This window comes from Amorphotheca resinae (genome assembly GCF_003019875.1).
Source record: "Amorphotheca resinae ATCC 22711 unplaced genomic scaffold M430scaffold_8, whole genome shotgun sequence".
NCBI classification, from domain to species: domain Eukaryota; kingdom Fungi; phylum Ascomycota; class Leotiomycetes; order Helotiales; family Amorphothecaceae; genus Amorphotheca; species Amorphotheca resinae.
Window position 1 is genome coordinate 212,346 of NW_020194478.1, and position 16,567 is coordinate 228,912.

At 48.1% G+C, this 16,567-nt stretch overlaps 6 protein-coding genes across 6 annotated transcripts; 5 read left to right on the forward strand and 1 right to left on the reverse strand.

The window, feature by feature from the left end:
• Window positions 1–766: 766 nt before the first annotated feature.
• Window positions 767–1,773, forward strand: M430DRAFT_59541 (hypothetical protein). Its single transcript, XM_024868804.1, has 4 exons — window positions 767–828; window positions 893–1,120; window positions 1,188–1,440; window positions 1,491–1,773. Exons 1-4 carry the CDS (start codon window positions 809–811, stop codon window positions 1,584–1,586), a joined length of 597 nt encoding a protein of 198 aa, XP_024719426.1. The 5' UTR covers window positions 767–808; the 3' UTR covers window positions 1,587–1,773.
• Window positions 1,774–3,119: 1,346 nt separating this feature from the next.
• On the forward strand, window positions 3,120–6,640 carry M430DRAFT_276993 (hypothetical protein; the record flags this gene model as incomplete). Its single annotated transcript, XM_024865695.1, has 7 exons — window positions 3,120–3,264; window positions 3,427–4,166; window positions 4,222–4,579; window positions 4,636–5,207; window positions 5,276–5,505; window positions 5,556–5,896; window positions 5,944–6,640. The coding sequence occupies 7 exons, from the start codon at window positions 3,120–3,122 to the stop codon at window positions 6,381–6,383; spliced, it is 2,826 nt and encodes a 941-aa protein (XP_024719427.1). The 3' UTR covers window positions 6,384–6,640.
• A 274-nt stretch (window positions 6,641–6,914) lies between these two features.
• On the forward strand, window positions 6,915–8,008 carry M430DRAFT_67483 (hypothetical protein). Its single transcript, XM_024869292.1, has 3 exons — window positions 6,915–7,155; window positions 7,202–7,307; window positions 7,353–8,008. The coding sequence occupies exons 1-3, from the start codon at window positions 6,934–6,936 to the stop codon at window positions 7,880–7,882; spliced, it is 858 nt and encodes a 285-aa protein (XP_024719428.1). The 5' UTR covers window positions 6,915–6,933; the 3' UTR covers window positions 7,883–8,008.
• Window positions 8,009–8,230: 222 nt separating this feature from the next.
• On the forward strand, window positions 8,231–13,120 carry M430DRAFT_43139 (hypothetical protein). The gene is made up of 7 exons (XM_024867597.1): window positions 8,231–8,803; window positions 8,952–9,174; window positions 9,327–10,443; window positions 10,493–10,645; window positions 10,699–11,196; window positions 11,293–11,751; window positions 11,801–13,120. The coding sequence occupies exons 1-7, from the start codon at window positions 8,473–8,475 to the stop codon at window positions 12,974–12,976; spliced, it is 3,957 nt and encodes a 1,318-aa protein (XP_024719429.1). The 5' UTR covers window positions 8,231–8,472; the 3' UTR covers window positions 12,977–13,120.
• Window positions 13,121–13,793: 673 nt separating this feature from the next.
• Window positions 13,794–16,040, forward strand: M430DRAFT_59544 (hypothetical protein; the record flags this gene model as incomplete). Its single annotated transcript, XM_024868805.1, has 3 exons — window positions 13,794–13,998; window positions 14,058–15,515; window positions 15,597–16,040. 3 exons carry the CDS (start codon window positions 13,794–13,796, stop codon window positions 15,737–15,739), a joined length of 1,806 nt encoding a protein of 601 aa, XP_024719430.1. The 3' UTR covers window positions 15,740–16,040.
• On the reverse strand, window positions 15,754–16,164 carry M430DRAFT_253339 (hypothetical protein). Its single transcript, XM_024865223.1, has one exon. It carries the CDS (start codon window positions 16,065–16,067, stop codon window positions 15,768–15,770), a length of 300 nt encoding a protein of 99 aa, XP_024719431.1. The 5' UTR covers window positions 16,068–16,164; the 3' UTR covers window positions 15,754–15,767.
• Between the last annotated feature and the right edge of the window lie 403 nt (window positions 16,165–16,567).

Below are 16,567 nucleotides of genomic sequence, written 5' to 3' on the forward strand. Positions count from 1 at the left end.
CACCGAGTTTTGGAAAAGCCCTCCCTGCTGTGTTGAGTTGTTGAAGAGACCGCCAGCTTGTTGCTGATTATTCTGATTTAATCCAAACAACCCGCCGGTCTGCTGCTGAGGTTGATTTTGCTGTGTGCTCTGGCCAAGGCCGAATAACCCTCCCGTCTGCTGCTGCTGCGGTTGTGTTTGTGTGCTTTGACCCAGGCCACCGAAAAGCCCTCCAGTCTGCGGTTGACTTTGTTGATTATTTGTTCCGAGTCCACCAAACAATCCACCTCCGGTTTGCTGAGTCCCAGTGCTTTTAGGAGCTCCAAATAGCCCACCGCCCGACTGCTGGTTATTCTGCCCAAACGAAGCCCCGAACATGGTGAAAAGTATTCGACGGTATAGCTACAGAGCCCGGCGACTGCAAGGTACAAAGCGTGGAGGTGAGCAGGCGTGTAGAGGAGGCCCGTTGATGCGAGACTTTCAATGGCGCGCAGGAGGCATGTACCGTTGAAGCGCGTCAAAGAGAATCGCGCAGGTCTGCGGCCACCGGCAGGATTTCAAGACTTGAGGCTGAGACTTCCTATAACAGAGAAACAAGATATCAAGCTCCTGGGCAATTCATTATCTGAGAAAGGAGTGAAGGCAATATGAAATTGTTGATATGTAGGCGTGTCGAAGCTCTCTGAATTTGGCTCGCGATGTTCGCTTCATCGGCCAATCAAGATTTTGGTGTTCCTGACCTCACTCGAGCTTCCTGAAGCTCCGAGTCCTCTCTAACAATCCATTGCGTCTCCAACAAACCTCGCCCACCTCTGAAAGCACCTCCAAGATGTCGGGACGAAAGGCTGTGTATGTCTCCATTCTCTCGATGAACACAATCTGCGAACGCTTTGCTGATCATGCGCAATTGCAGATTCAACCAGACGACCCTGATTGACACAACACCCCTTCCCGCTGACATCCCAGCGGTCACAGAAATCGGAGCCAGTTCTGCGCCATTGTTATCGGCGAGTTTCTTCATCGGAGCAAGATGCAAGCCGTACAATGACGATTTCATGCAATGCAAGACCGAGAATCCTGGAAAGGGAGAGGTGGAGTGTTTGAAGGAAGGAAGGAGAGTCACCAGATGTGCGAGGAGCGTGTGAGTGGCATTCCAGATCATGCGGCATATCGCAATCTATCCCGGGCTGTTTTCCTTCTTGGTGAAGGGGGCGACTGAAGCGCCGATGGCAAGGGTCAAGAGACCGCGCGCGAAAGGGTGGCAGAGGGCCGGAAGAAAGGCGGCACAGTTACAAAGAGGTCTTTACTGACTGGGCATACACCGACAGGCTTGACGATGTCAACAAACACTGCCTCGCCGAATTCCGGAAGCACTGGACTTGCCTTGACAACAACAACCAACAGCTCTGGCAGTGCCGTGCACAAGAATGGAAGCTAAACAAATGTGTCTTCGACAACCTAGTAAGTCGGTATTGAAATATCTGTTGAAAGGGTGCTAATCCTGCGAACAGAAACTCGAGAAGGTCATTCCAGATACTCCCGCAGGGGAGACACCAATCCACCTTCGAACGCGCCAGACATACTCACATCACAACAGCGGACCCTGAGGGACGTCTGGATACTATCGCTGAACCTGACCGGATATGTCAGGTTGTATGTACATAGAATGGAGGAATTAAGATTCGGTCTCTAAATCTCACGCTGTAGTGTAGCCGAGAGGCGCGTTGGTACATTTGACAAGAATGTGTGACTGTCTTCACCCCAGGATAGAATTTTAAGCTCCGTTTCACCGGAGACTCATACAAGTAGGTGCCTAATATGTGATCGTTGCCAAATGTACAAAATCATAGTAAATCCGAGTGGATTGAGCCAACATCATAGTTTATGACCGTATCTGGTGAGCTTCAACCCTTGACGGCGTCTTCAAAGTATTGCTGGATCTCTACATATTTCAACTTTATCCTGGTCCATGAGATCCGCTGAATCGATAATATTCACTTGTTTCACTTCCACTGAATACTAGGTAGGTACCTAGGTAGGTAGGTAGGTCTTGGATCGAATTCAAGTTCAACTAGTCTTCAATCCCTCTCAGCAAACTCCTTTCTTCCAACAACCTCCTCTCAATACAACCTCTTCTCGATACAACCTCTTCTTAATACAACCTCTTCTCGATACAACCTCTTCTTAATACAACCTCTTCTCGATACAACCTCTTCTCGATACAACCTCTTCTTAATACAACCTCTTCTCGATACAACCTCTTCTCGATACAACCTCTTCTTAATTCAACCTCTTCTCAATTTAACCTCTTCTCAATTTAACCTCTTCTCAATTCAACCTCTTCTTAATTTAACCTCTTCTTAATTCAGCCTCTTCTCGATACAACCTCTTCTCGATACAACCTCTTCTCGATACAACCTCTTCTCGATACAACCTCTTTTCGATACAACCTCTTCTCGATACAACCTCTTCTCGATACAACCTCTTCTCGATACAACCTCTTCTTAATTCAACCTCTTCTTAATTCAACCTCTTCTCAATTCAACCTCTTCTTAATTTAACCTCTTCTTAATTTAACCTCTTCTTAATTCAACCTCTTTCTGATTAGCACACAAGCTCGGTGGTTCTAATCTAGCTGGACGCTTAGTCCAGGTAAGTTTCAACATATCTCTACCGAATTAACTAGTCCTCTCATCCCCCTTCCCCTCTCTTCAAAGACTCTTCGGGTGCTCGTCCTTATCTTCCCTCCACTTCTGTACACCGTACACTTCTCTCACAAGCACTACTCACTTTATCTCCCATCGTAACTTGCCTCACGGTTCCTTCCGTCTTCATTTCCTCTCTCACTTTCAGCACGCCTGTCACCCACCAAGCGAGCTCCCTGTCAAGCCTCCGGGGAATATTTATCCTGAGCTACCGCTGACTGCTCAGTTTTCTCACTTATCCACTTTTCCACCCAAAGACTAACCTTTGCGCCAGCCCTCTTTTCGAGTATTTCTTCGAAAGAAACAGCGGTGGTCCAGATACATATGTCTAATTCCGAGATCAAAAAGGAGTCTGAGACTGCCCCGGCACCAACAACATCAGCTTTCTTCAGACTTTATGAGCCACCTTCTATTTTGAAAACTCCAATAGCCACCATGGCCCCGGTAAAGAAGACCGTTCTTAAAAATGAACCTGGCGAGCAAGCCATTCGGATTCCAAAATGGAAGCAGAACTTCTCAGCAAATGAGCGATTGAAGCAAGTAGTAACCAAGGAAAAGGCTGCCGCCGCTGCTCGACAATGTTTGACACATATGAAATCCATCCTGTAGAGACAGCAGGCCGAGTATCTCTCCAGGACGTCCCAGCTATGGATAGAAAGGATAGGTACAGATCCTCCCTCAGGAATTATATTCAATTTCCTACTACCATTTCTTCTAAGTTATATAACTTTGCTGACGCAAGGCATAGAGGCAATTTTCACGCAGCTCAAGGAAGACAGAATCCTTGTTGGTGTTCGTGGAAGTACTGGCAGCGGAAAATCGACCCTCATATCGGCTATTTTGAGGATGAATAACTTGCTACCTACAGAGTCGTACAAGGCCTGTACATCGACTCCGGTTGAGATAGCATACAACTATAGCGATGATGAGAACGAACTCTTTCGTGCCGAAGTTGAGTTCGCTACTAGCGAAGAATGGAAGAACGAACTTGAAGTCCTATTCCAGGATGTGCGTGCCCACTTTCGCGAGACCGATGAAGATTCAGCTTTTGAAGACCAAGACCGCAAAGAGAGGATCATGGATGGATTGGCGAAGATCAAGTCCGTTTATCCCCATCTACGTTCCATCGAGGATCTCAGAGATACATCGGTCGCTGAGCTTATGGACAACGAAGCGGTTCAAAACGTCTTGAGCTCGACCGCTTTTATTAGAAGCGGCAGACAGAAACAATTTTCAGATTCAATCGAGAAATTCATTTCTGCTGGCGAATTGGATCGCAAGGACTTTGCCCACTGGCCGCTTGTGAGGCGCGTCAAGGTCTTCGTTAAGTCCCAAATCCTCGAGTCAGGTATAGTTCTATGTGACTTACCTGGTTCTATGGACAGCAATTCTGCTAGAGGATCTATTGGTGGGGACTATCAAAAGCATCTGGCAGTCACAATAATGGTTGCAGATGCTAGAAGGGGTATTGATGATCAGAATGTAAGCATTGTCACTTCATCGAGGTAAATGGCCATTGCTAACTACCTATTTGTAGGCCCACCTCTTGATGGAGGAGCTCCTAAAGCGTGACCTGCAAATGGATGGGTTATACGATCCGGAACACCTATGCTTCGTTCTAAGTCAATATGACAGAGACTTTGACATGGGTGATTACCTTGCCAAAAAGCCAGTATTAAAGAAGAGCCTACGTTCTCTCTTTGAGAAGGGAAAAGACCTAAACAAGACTATGTTTGAACGCCAGCAAAGTCTTGCTGAGGTAGAAGAGTTTCACAAAGATTGCACAGTCATGATTGAAAAAGTTGAGGCCCAAATAGCGCAACTCAAAACAGCAGCCTTGGATCGCCAGAGATCGGAATTGAAGCGAAAGCGTAGCATGGATGATGACATGATAAGTAAGTCACACTTGAAGCTGAATTATTGTCTATGCCTTACTCATTTTAAATGACAGCCGAGAAAAGTTCTTGCATTGGCCACCAGACGTCATTAGAAGAGTTAGAAACGAAACACGGCAGGCTAAAGGAGAAAGCAGGGAACTATGCGGAGGAACAGCTGAGCCTCAAGAAGAGAATTGAGCAGCTCAACGATGCCCAAAAGGGCACAATGTCTCAGATCGCGGTTGCTTGCTACAATGATCGCAAAACGCGACAGATTGCAGCAGTCCGGAAGGACTTCGAGAATACTCTACGAGAAATGGGTAAAGAAAATCTGACGAAGCCACTTCCAGTTTTCTGCGCCGCGTCAACTACTTTTTTGAAGTATCAGAACAAGAATTTCAAGAAGAAGTGTATGGGCTTCCCCACTAAACAAGAGACTGAAATACCGCAGCTGAGGGACTGGTTGACCAAATTCACACTGGATAACCGGGAGAAGAATGCTCAGGCATTTCTTCAGGATGTTGAGCAGTTAATAGCTTCAATGAAGCCTTGGATTGATGATAAGCGAGGTGATCTCAAGATCTCCGCTGCTAAGAGAAAGCAGTGGGAGCCCGCATTACAGGCCCGTATCAAAGAGCTGAATCTAGTATGTTCCATATTTTTGGATGATGAGAACACTCCCGGGAGAGTTTGATGCTGACTGTTATGCTCTAGAATCTAGACAAGCTTGGTGTCCGTATCGTAAAATCGGCGGAGCAACAGCTTAATTCTAGACTCTATTCGAAGATGCCGCAGGCCGAGATTGAAGCGGCGAAAGAATCGCAAAAAACTGTCATCGACTTTGGGACTAGACTACAGTGGAATACCCACAGAGCTGTGAATCAGCGGTCAGGCCAATGGACTGATCAGAGAAAAGGGAAGGATCATAAGTGGAATGAACGACTGTGTGTTGCAAGTCCCTCAAATATTTAGCATCATCACTAACTTTGAACAGCGTATTTGACTATACATCCTCTCTGGTCCGAGAGTGGACCGAGACATTCTACGGTAACACAGGTATCAAACAGGACTTTGGTTTCTATATTGAAGCTGCAAGAAAGCTCATTGCCGACTTTGCAATTGTAGCAACGGACAAAGTGATCTACCCCGAGCTTGCTCTGGAACTTGACCTCTTGAAGTCACAATTTGAGAAGGCAAATGATCTTGTTCCTTTCAAGACTGGAAAGATTACCGCGGATCTTGATGCGATGGTCCGGGACTGTCATAGAGTGGTGGCGGCGCCTGCGGTTAAGAAATACTTGGAGCCTATGTATGCAAAATGTGCAGCTCAAAGAGGTAAGCAATGGCCATTTTATATGATGCCTTCTGCTGACATTCCAAAGGCGAGGGCCATTTCCGCAGAAATAAGGAGACACATTTAGTCCAGATGAGGGACAAGGGTGTTCAAATGCACCACAGTGCCACTCTAGCGATGAAAAAGGCAATCAAAAAACTATTTGACAGCCTTCCATCCAAGCTCTCTGCGAGCCATCTTGAAATCATAAAACAGCTTGAGAATGACACCGAAGTATTTTTTGAGCATCACAGCTCTACCGGAACTCGAACTACTTCCAGAAGGGTTAGCTCACCTGCCAAAGTCAAACTGCAGACAGACCTCGAAGATTGCCTTGGCAACCTGTATCGTGCTTGGGATGATGATGTTCCTTACGAGGTAGAAGATGCGGATAATCTTGATAGCTTCGAATTTGAACAAGATGATAGGTTTTGCATCCTTGCAAACGCTGATGACGATGGAGATTACGTCTATGGAGTCGATGAATAGGACGGTTTTTAAATTGAGGGATGCTAGGTTATGGGACACAGGCGACGGGCGCTGAGCAGATTCATTCATGGCGTTTTACGTTCCACATGCAAGCTTTCATTGGGTGCTGGGCCTCGTTTTCTGCTGAATTCTCGGTGATTTACTGCGTCAAACATAGAATCTATGGAGTTCAGACAATACAGAATGCTCTGACCTCTTGGCAATTTTGAGACGCAATAAGCAGAGCTCTCTTCCTCGGGCTCTTCTTTTTTAGCTCCCTAACCCAGGTTATCAAGAGCTCCATTAAGTAACGTGAACATATGCAGTCCAGAATCGCGGGCTCAGCAGCCATCGGAAATGTGGTAAAGCCCATTCAGGAGAAACAGAAGCTAGGTATACAGCTGAGGTTGAGCCTGTTGATTACCTCGCGGTTCGTGAACGTCAAAAGCTTCCCTTTTCGGCTAGACTATAGCAGTGACTTACGCACGTGACATCGAAACTTCCGAGTTGACATCAGCCTCGCGTTTGACGCGCTTTGGTCAGACTCTACAACTCGAACACCAACTGCCCAATGCCTTCACGATCACCATCCCCTCGCGGGCGTCCCCGCACGAGATCGCCCTACTCTGATATTTCCAATGGGCGGCGATCGGACACGAGATCCCTTTCAAGACCTCGTCGCACAATCTCACCACGTTCTCTGAGTCGAAGCCCCCGGAGAAATGGCAGATATAGAAGTGAGAGTCGCAGCGTCAGCCGTGGCAGGAGCCTAAGCCCAGTGAGAAGCACAAAGGTGAGCTGCTCTCTCTTTTTTACGGAGCTCGTTCTAATGGTCCCAGGTTGTGGTCGAGAAGCTCACCAAAAATGTCAACGAAGATCATCTTCGAGAAATCTTTGGGGTCTATGGCCCGATCCATGATTTAGATATGCCAATGAACCGGCAATGTAAGTCATCCTCTCCAGAATTCGATGACACAACTGACATCACAGTCAACACCAATCGTGGGACAGCATACATTCTCTATGCCCACGAAGCAGACGCAGAAGCAGCCATTGCGCACATGCACGAAGCTCAAATCGACGGAGCTGTCATAAATGTATCAATCGTCTTACCTCGCCGCAAGTTCTCTCCATCGCCGCCCCTTGCAAGGCGTGGTGCAAACTTCGACCCTCGCGGTCCGCCATCAGCGAGTCTCCGAGGCCCACCTCCACCTCGACGCCGCTCTCCATTCTCGCGCCGGTCTCCTCCCCCAAGCTACAACAGAAGTGGAAGGGAGTTTGATACCTACCGACCAAGAAGTATCACGCGCTCGCGGTCCCCACGGCGACATCGAACCCGCTCTCGATCCTTCTCTTCCCGCTCCCGCTCCCCTCCACGAAGACGCGGCGGTCGACGTGACAGCCCTGGGCCGAGTGGCGGAGGCCGGAGAAGAAGGAGCCCGAGCTACAGTAGCTACAGCAGTTATGATGATAGGAGCCGGAGCAGAAGCCGTGGCCGTGGGGGACGGGGAAGGCGCTGAAAACGGGTTATTCCAGGGAGATATGTCAAGGCGGTGGTATTATACTATAGCGATGGAGTTTGGGATGGCTGGGAAAATGGAGGTACTAATTCCTGAGGATTCTGGGCAGACAGGATACTACCCTGTATACTACAAGCGTCTCATACCCGTAATGTACCTGATGGACCAGCGCTGAGTGGGAGACCACGTGATCAAGGCGATACCCGATAAGGCGATAACGCAGTGCTCGCTTATCTGGCTAATCTACACCGGGCGCGTCTGCATCGCGTCTCGCGCGTTAAGAAAAGCCGTGATCGCGGCTGTAAATATCTGATCTGTACTGCGCATCATCCCGACATCCCGCCGTCCATCCATTCACTTTCCAACCGCAACTCGTTCTTCTTTTGTGTTCTATTTCTGCCCTGTCTTTTCCCTCGACCTTCTAGTATCGCAGACCTAGGTGGCAAGCTCTCGAATTCACTCCTTTTGTTCCTTGGCCGCCTTGGGCGCTGCACCCGTTGATTAGCCGTATCCAATTATCTCGGCGCCTTGTCTCGACCTCGCCACAGCCGGGCGCCTGCGTTGCTGTTGTGTTTGCCCATAACCAGAAGATGTCGCAATCCCAGCCGCCCGCCAGCTCCCAGGCTCAGGAGGAAATTGCCGAGTTGCTTAATGAGATAGCCTTTCAAAAGGTCCTCTTATCATCCATCGACGACTCCGTGGAGAACCGGGAGGAGGCAGAGAATGAAGTTCGAGCTGAGATCAAGGCGTTGGAGAAGCAGTTAAAAGCCCTCAAGCGGGGTTCTAGGGCGCCAGACTCCTTCACCTCCTCGGCTCCCCAGGATTTTGAGGCAACTTCTTCCATCCCACCGTCTTCCCGACCTCTGTCGAACTCTCCCATGGACGACTCCCCTCCTGGATCGCCCTCGAACCCTAACCAAGGTCAGTTCATTCAATATTTGCTTCCGTCTGTGCCAAGATACCAGGCCGCACGTTTGCGTCTGAGAGACCTGCCTTCCTTCCATTTCAAATTCACTGTTCAAACTCAATTCTTCTTCTCTCAACACACAGCTGACCTGCCGTGCTACAGCTAGGGAACATACTTCGACAGCATCATCTCCAATATCCGCGGACTTGGTTGACGAGTATTCAAATTCAGGGTCTCTAACCCCCTCCAAGATGGACCTTCCTACTCGAAAGCGATCTCGCAGCCAGCATCTCGATGGCCTTGCGCCACCTACAAATAACAAATCAAGACGAACATCACCAAGTCCATTACAGACAGGTGCAACAACCCCGTCTTCAAGCTTAGAGTATGATTGCCCTGTTCTTGGCAATAGCCTCTTTGACCTCGCTGTATCTACCCAAACCTTGCACACCCATAATTACCTTGTGCTCAAATGTGCTCTTCTTTGGTTATTGCTTTACATTACTCTCCACCTATTGAAACTGACCTCCTTTCTAGTGATGATGAATTTCCAACGGTCGATGTTGAATTCTTCAGGCGGCAGCAGAAGGCTGAGGAAGAGAGGATAGAACGTGAAAGACGGGATGAAGAGCTTGCTAGAAAGATGTACAATCAAGGCCAACAGCAGAGAACCCAGCCGGCAGCCGCAGCGTCAGGCCCATCTGCCTTTGACCGGCTGTCTGGAATGCGGCCACCCCCTTCAAGTTCTTCAACCACGACATCATCAAGCAACCCCCCACATGGACAATCTTCAAAAGGAAGATACTTTCCTGGGCTACCGTCGAAGATTCCAGGCGTCAAAAACGAAGCCTCAAGTTCGTCCAGCAGGGACGTCATTCATATGCTTGATTTCGGACACTGGGATGACTCCGACGATTCTGATATTGAGATCATATCTCCTGATGCCTTTTATGACAAGAGTCCCCGCAAACCTGCTGGCAATACCGCTTCACGCCGTGTTGATCAAGTTTCTCCAAACTCCGCTCTGCAGATGGCAATGTTTGGAAAGCAAAATGTACCCAAGTGGATGAACCAGAGTATGCAGGGAAGCCCGTCACAATCTGCTCGTCCGTCAATGAACTTTCCTACTCATAATCCTAATATGAGCATGGGGCCTGGAATGGCAAACGGCGTCCGTGGAACATCGCAAACTCCTTTATCTGGTCGTAGCGTGTACGTCAGTCCCCCTCTACACAATGGGGGAGGCCTCTATGGTATCGGGACATCTGTGGGCTCTTTGAACGCACCTGCTGCATATAGCCCATACGGAATTCAAAGCGGCCGCCCTGGTATAGGAGACATTTTGCATAGTACCAGCAACATGGGATTTGGTAATATGAACCAGCCAGGCCCCTCTCAGGGCATGTCCACTTATCCGTCCTTCAATACTCTGTCCAGTATGTATCGTCCTGGAGACATTAGGGGTGGGGATGATATGCCGGATATGTTCAATCATCCTTTCAATGAGAGGATGGCTGGACAACTAGACTACATCATGAATGACCCAAGGAAGACCGATGAAGAGATCAAGGCTTTGATTGAAAACATCCGTCCCGATGCCGACTTACCTGCCGAGGACCGAGAGGGTACTCCGGAGGGTCTCAAATATCCCTTGGTGAGCTCCGGTTTACTTTTTATCGCAGGTTCTTGCTAACTAGAGTTAGTACGAACATCAGAAGCTCGCTCTTACCTGGCTGAAGTCTATGGAAGAAGGCACAAACAAGGGTGGTATTCTTGCTGACGATATGGGACTTGGCAAAACAATCAGTTCTTTAGCATTGATTCTGAGTCGACCGTCAACCGACCATATGCGAAAGGTATGTCACTTAAGACCGGAAAACTGTCTCGAGAGTATGCTAACAAGTTCTAGACAACTCTTATAGTTGGTCCTGTCGCCCTTGTCCGCCAGTGGGAACGAGAGATCCGCAAGAAGGTGAAGCCCGAGCATAAACTGAGTACCTATATGGCTCATGGTGCAAACCGGAAGCTCTCATGGAATGATCTACGATTATACGACGTTGTATTGACAACCTACGGCACCCTTGCAGCAGAATATAGTCGCTGGGGGAAGTTCCTGGAAGAACAACAATCCCAAGGCCGTACACTCGGGTTAGGCATCGAAGAAGGACCATTGCGAAAGAAGTTTCCGTTCTTAGGTCCCAAGAGTCTCTTCTATCGTGTTATCCTCGACGAAGCGCAGTGCATCAAGAATAAATCTACCTTGGCAGCTAGGGCGGCATGTCAACTCAAGTCTGTGACTAGGATTTGCCTCACTGGTACCCCGATGATGAATAACGTCGGGGAACTATATTCATTAATACACTTCCTGCGGATCCGCCCCTATAACGAGTACAAGAAATTCCAGGAGGCAAGTAAACCGTGTTTTCTCTTCGCTTTACACATACCTCCTTTTCCACAACCTTCATTTGCAGAATTCATCTGATCCTTGCTAACACGAAAATAGGACTTCGGCATGTTCAAAAAAGCAGGTGCATACCAGCACCAATTAGACAAAGGCATGCGAAAACTGCAGGCTCTTCTGAAAGCAATCCTTCTCCGCCGGACGAAGACCTCTCTGATTGACGGCAAGCCAATTATTACCTTGCCGCCAAAGACGGAGGAGACTACCCATGTTATCTTTAGTGATGATGAGAAAGCATTCTATGACTCACTAGAGGGCAAGATCAGGATACAGTTCAACAAGTATATGAAAGCAGGCACTGTCGGAAAGAACTACTCTAGTATCTTGGTCCTCCTTTTGCGACTTCGTCAATGCTGCTGTCACCCTCACCTTATCACTCACTTCGACGAGGCACCACCAGCTGGGGCTGCTGATCTTACTGAAGATGTCATGATCAAGCTGGCCGAGAGCCTGTATCCAGATGTTGTTAGCAGACTATTGGCTGCAGAGGGTTCTTTCGAAGTGAGTTCTCCACTGCCTGAGCCCATACCTTTATGCTAACAAGTCTCAGTGTCCTATTTGCTACGATGGCGTCGAGAATCCTTCAATCATCATACCATGCGGTCATGACACGTGCGCTGAGTGTCTAACCAAAATCTCAGACCAAGCAAACCAGCAGAACGTCGCAGATGGCAACGAGGCTGGCGGCACATCTAAATGTCCATCTTGTCGCGGCAGGATTGACATGGGCAAAATCATCGACTATGCTACGTTCAAGAAAGTCCATGTGAAAGGCCCCGTAGCTGCTGAGGAGAAGACTGCAGGCGTGGATATGGATAGCGATGACGATAGTGAGAGCGAGTCCGATTCGGAGACAGAGAGTGAAGATGATGTAGACCGCCATGGAGATCTCAGAGATTTCATCGTTCCCGATATTTCTGATGCTACAGAAGACGAAGAGGACCCTGCTCCTGGAGAGGGCGGTGACGACGAAGCAGAACAGGAGCCCAAGAAGAAGTCTAAGGACAAGGGCAAGAAGAAGGAGAGGAAGCGCCATCGAAAGGCAAAGAAAGGAAAGGGGAAGGAGTCGAGCAAGCATTTATCAATTGCGATGTTGAAGAAGGAAGCCTCAAAGAATGCCGATGGACGTCGTCGCTACATGAAGTACCTTCGCAAGCATTGGCAACCGTCCGCTAAGGTCAATAAGTGCGTCGAATTGCTGGAGAGGTTTCAGAATGAGGATCAAAAGACCATTGTCTTCAGTCAATTCGTTTCCCTTCTGGATCTCCTCCAGGTCCCCATCGACCAAAAGGGCTGGGTGTGCGAACGTTACGACGGTAGTATGAATGCTGAAGCTCGGAATGATGCCATCAATCGGTTCACTGATGATCGCAACACCAAAATCATGCTGATTTCCCTGAAGGCTGGGAACGCGGGACTCAATCTTGTTGCTGCTTCTCGAGTCATTATTCTTGATCCTTTCTGGAACCCTTTCATTGAGATGCAGGCTGTTGACCGAGCACACCGCATTGGCCAACAACGCCCCGTCGAAGTCCATCGGATCTTGATCAAGAACACGGTCGAGGATCGTATTATCGAACTTCAACAACGCAAGAAGAAACTCGTTGACGAGGCTCTCAGTGAGGGGGCTAGTAAGTCTCTTGGCCGTCTTGGCGTACAAGAGCTTGCCTTCCTCTTCGGCATTGGCACTGGGCAGCAATCGTTGATCGATCGCCGTGTCGGGTAGGTTGATTTCCATCTCTTTTTTTATTGTGTCATGAGATTCGGTGGAGATAAATTGTGCCTTGCGTACTCTACTATTCGTTGCTTGTATTTTCTTTTTTTTTTTAAAGAAGCCGTACATGCCTTGTAACACCAAATGCATTGGTACGGTGGATGGGATCGATAGACATGGACACATTTTTCCCTTTGCAATGATACCCGGGCAAAAGACGGCGTTTACTTGGGGGACTTTGGCTTAGACTTGTATAATACAATTCATCGATTGATTACACAATTCATACACCGTTCTAGGCTACGAAAAGGGAAATGCTGAAGTTTTACACCAAAACTGATGCTTTCGCGCGGTTCAATACGGACGCACCTCTAAGCGAGAATAAGCGACGGCCCTGCCCCACCATCCCCCGCATTTGTTCGCGTCAACTTTGAGATACGTGGGTACTGATACACGCCCCCCCCCGAGTGTTATACAAACCCCCACGAGAACCCCCACATTCCGGACTACTTCGAAGACAAACCCCACACTTCTAGAAGCTCCCCGACCTCGACGATCCAGATCTATTCCGATCTCACCAGCCCCTCCGTGCATCACTGACCGCGCTACCAACTCGCTTACGCTACTATAATAAGTACATAAGGCGTAAGGGTAGAGAGTAGATCTAGCGATAAGCTATTAGTCTTGCCGTTTTTATATCCATTCGCCGTCCAAACCGAAACCACGAACTTTTCAAAAACCGTCATCTCGAGTCATACCTCAACTTAGGGTTAGGTTTTTTACTGCGAATTCAGTTCTCTTCTCGCCTGATTCTCCCTTCTCTCGAAGGATGGCTGAAATGCTGAAGCCCACTGACTTCGGAGGATGGGGACGAAGAGTCGAATTCAGCTCCCGCTGCCCTCCTACTATCGAGCCCGGCACTAGAATTATCGCAGTGTGCGGCATCAACGATTTTGATAATGCCTCATCTCCAGGGGAAGACGGCTGGTTTCACTCGGATTTTTATCTATTTCATCATCTCTTCTCCGGTCTTGGTGAGTCAAGTCACTCTTGCCCTAATACAAAGGCGTCTCGATGCTAACTCTTTCAATAGGCACAAATCAAGTTTGGCTGACATGTGTGGATCCGGTTGATTTGGTTGTCAAGTACAAAGAGTTTGTACACGGCAATCGTCTAGAGATGCGTCGGGTCGTCCTTGACGCGGAAATGCTCCCGGATATCGAAAAGGCAAACAATATTCGCGTCATAAAACCAAAGCATCTTCTTGAACGATTTCTCGCCACTGTCCGCTCCGAGTGCAAACTTGCAGCTTCGAACGAAGAATCTGTACTCATCCTCATTTTTGGACATGGCGATAAAGACACCTACGGCGTATCAATTGGCGGAAAAACTGATTCGCTTGCTGCACCACGTCTGACCGTCGAGAATTTGAACATTGCGATTGGGAATGCTGCAAACGTTGCATTGCTAATGACTTCTTGTTTCTCTGGCGGTTGGGTCGTAAAGACGGCCCGAGACGAGACCAAAGCATTACTCAATGCAACGGTGATGGCTGCAGCAGGGCCAGAAACGGTTTCTGAGTCCTGGGCGAAGAGCGATTCCATAGGTCGGGCAGCGGGATCGATTTATGCCTCAGCCCTCGTGAAGGCTGCAATGCAAATGCAAATCGCGGAAGAGGAAGGAGTTGAAGATGAAGACGAGATAAGATCCTCACCAGCATACGTCGGGTGGGCAAAGTTCATCCATGATATCGGCCGCGACGAGGTGGACCGGTTGTTTTGGAAGCATGACATAAAATTCGCCGCCCAAAACGATTCGTGGGATTCTGAATGGAAGACTATCTCTGGGCTACCTGCAGCTGATTACAAGGCCAGATGGGAGATGCTGAAACCTATCCCGATCGATAAAGCCGACCCTTTAACGAACCGAGCTCCAAACGCTAATTTCGAAGTTGACATGGCCACCTTAAGCCTTGGAGAACCCGGATGCATAGTCGGCACGGCCGCCTCAAGCCTTGGAGAACCCGGGTCTATTATTCTAGGGCAAGAATTTCGAGGAAGCTTTCTAAACATTGTGCGCGAACAAGCAAGACAATATTTAAACAGTTTCCCTGGTAACGACGCGTCGGGATGCAATTCGCATCATTCTCGGTTTCAGAGCTTAGTCCGAGGGGATAGCTTTGACGAAGAATACCTCGAAAGCCTGTCTAATATTCTGTGCTATCGCATGTCGATCATGAAATTGGCTACAGATTTCAAGGATTTACTTGACCTCCCGATCGCTGATGGGCACCTGTTTGATACATGGGCGTGGGAGCAAAGAACTCTGGAAGCATGCGACATCAATGAAACAGACATTGCAAAAGCCAAAGAACCGTGGACGCGTTACGAGAACATCCGACACGCGATTAATGATGCACGTATTTTTGATTCACCAACCCGGAATCAAGGTTTCTTCTACTCCAAGCCGTCCGAGTATTTGGCAATCGCATTCTACGTATCAGGTCGGCCCAATGAACAAATCCTCAGTGAGATCGAGAAGTTGGTAAAGTGTAAGTGTCCTAATCTTATTCTCCATCAAAAGTTTCAGATCTAGGATAGCATCAAGATGACTAACGGCGCGCTGCAAATAGTCAAGAACATCATGGTTGCTTATCACGAGAAGAGAGTCCTCGAGCTTTCTGCGGTTCAAGAACACAACAAACGATTTTTCCGCACATTCAGCCGCCTTAAGAAGAGGCTCAGGTCGCTATCCCCGAGAAAGAAAGCTATCTAACCATTGACGAGAGGAGGATCAACTTCATTCAAGATAAGGTTGAGCATAAGCATCGAACAGCGAAATGGAGCGTGGCATTGAAATAAAGCATGGCGTCGGAACGTAGCATGGGCATTGAAATCGAGCACAACTTGCTGAAAATAGAAATAGAGCGTGGCATTGACATAAAGCATGGCGTTAGAATGAAGCATGGCGTCGGAATGCAGCATGGGCATTGAAATCGAGCACAGCTTGCTGAAATGGCGTCGGAATGTAGTATGGGTGTTGAAATCGAGCACAACTTGCTGGAAATAGAAATAGACGCATGAATTCTTACCTGAATCACCATTCAGTTCAGATTTCTCTACGCGACAAGTTTCACATGTAATCTATCTTACAATGACTTGTACTAAATCCTCAAACGCGCCAAGAACACAGCTTCCCAGTCTTCCCAGGCAGCACTTGCTGCTTCCTCCAATACTCGTATACAGTCAGCAGATAGGGAGGCACATGGAGTTCATCCAGCATCGTTGTTGCTACATCCTCGGCATGGTTACGATAAGGCGGCATTCGGGCTGCTTGACGGTTGACTAGTTTAATTTCATAGGCAACGAGGTTAAGAACATCGACTGGACAGTGTTCGATCAACATATGTTGGGTCAAGATGCATCATATACGAAAACTTTCACTCCAGTCTAAGAAATGCAAAATGTACAATGGTTAATACCTGAGATCACATATCGTATGGAATTCCATTTCACTAGAAGCGATGACTTTAACATTCCTCTATAACTACTTCAGTGACCCTGATCTTGTACATTTTGAATTTGATATCACAAATTTGAAGAA

Coding starts and splice junctions, on each gene's coding strand:
- M430DRAFT_59541 (XM_024868804.1), top strand. CDS start 809: ATGTCGGGACGAAAGGCTGT. Junction 829..892: donor ATGTCGGGACGAAAGGCTGT/GTATGTCTCCAT, acceptor GCGCAATTGCAG/ATTCAACCAGACGACCCTGA. Junction 1,441..1,490: donor AATGTGTCTTCGACAACCTA/GTAAGTCGGTAT, acceptor TCCTGCGAACAG/AAACTCGAGAAGGTCATTCC.
- M430DRAFT_67483 (XM_024869292.1), top strand. CDS start 6,934: ATGCCTTCACGATCACCATCCCCTCGCGGGCGTCCCCGCACGAGATCG. Junction 7,156..7,201: donor GCCCAGTGAGAAGCACAAAG/GTGAGCTGCTCT, acceptor TAATGGTCCCAG/GTTGTGGTCGAGAAGCTCAC. Junction 7,308..7,352: donor TATGCCAATGAACCGGCAAT/GTAAGTCATCCT, acceptor CTGACATCACAG/TCAACACCAATCGTGGGACA.
- M430DRAFT_43139 (XM_024867597.1), top strand. CDS start 8,473: ATGTCGCAATCCCAGCCGCCCGCCAGCTCCCAGGCTCAGGAGGAAATT. Junction 10,444..10,492: donor AGGGTCTCAAATATCCCTTG/GTGAGCTCCGGT, acceptor AACTAGAGTTAG/TACGAACATCAGAAGCTCGC. Junction 10,646..10,698: donor CAACCGACCATATGCGAAAG/GTATGTCACTTA, acceptor AACAAGTTCTAG/ACAACTCTTATAGTTGGTCC.
- M430DRAFT_253339 (XM_024865223.1), bottom strand. CDS start 16,067: ATGGTGATTCAGGTAAGAATTCATGCGTCTATTTCTATTTCCAGCAAG.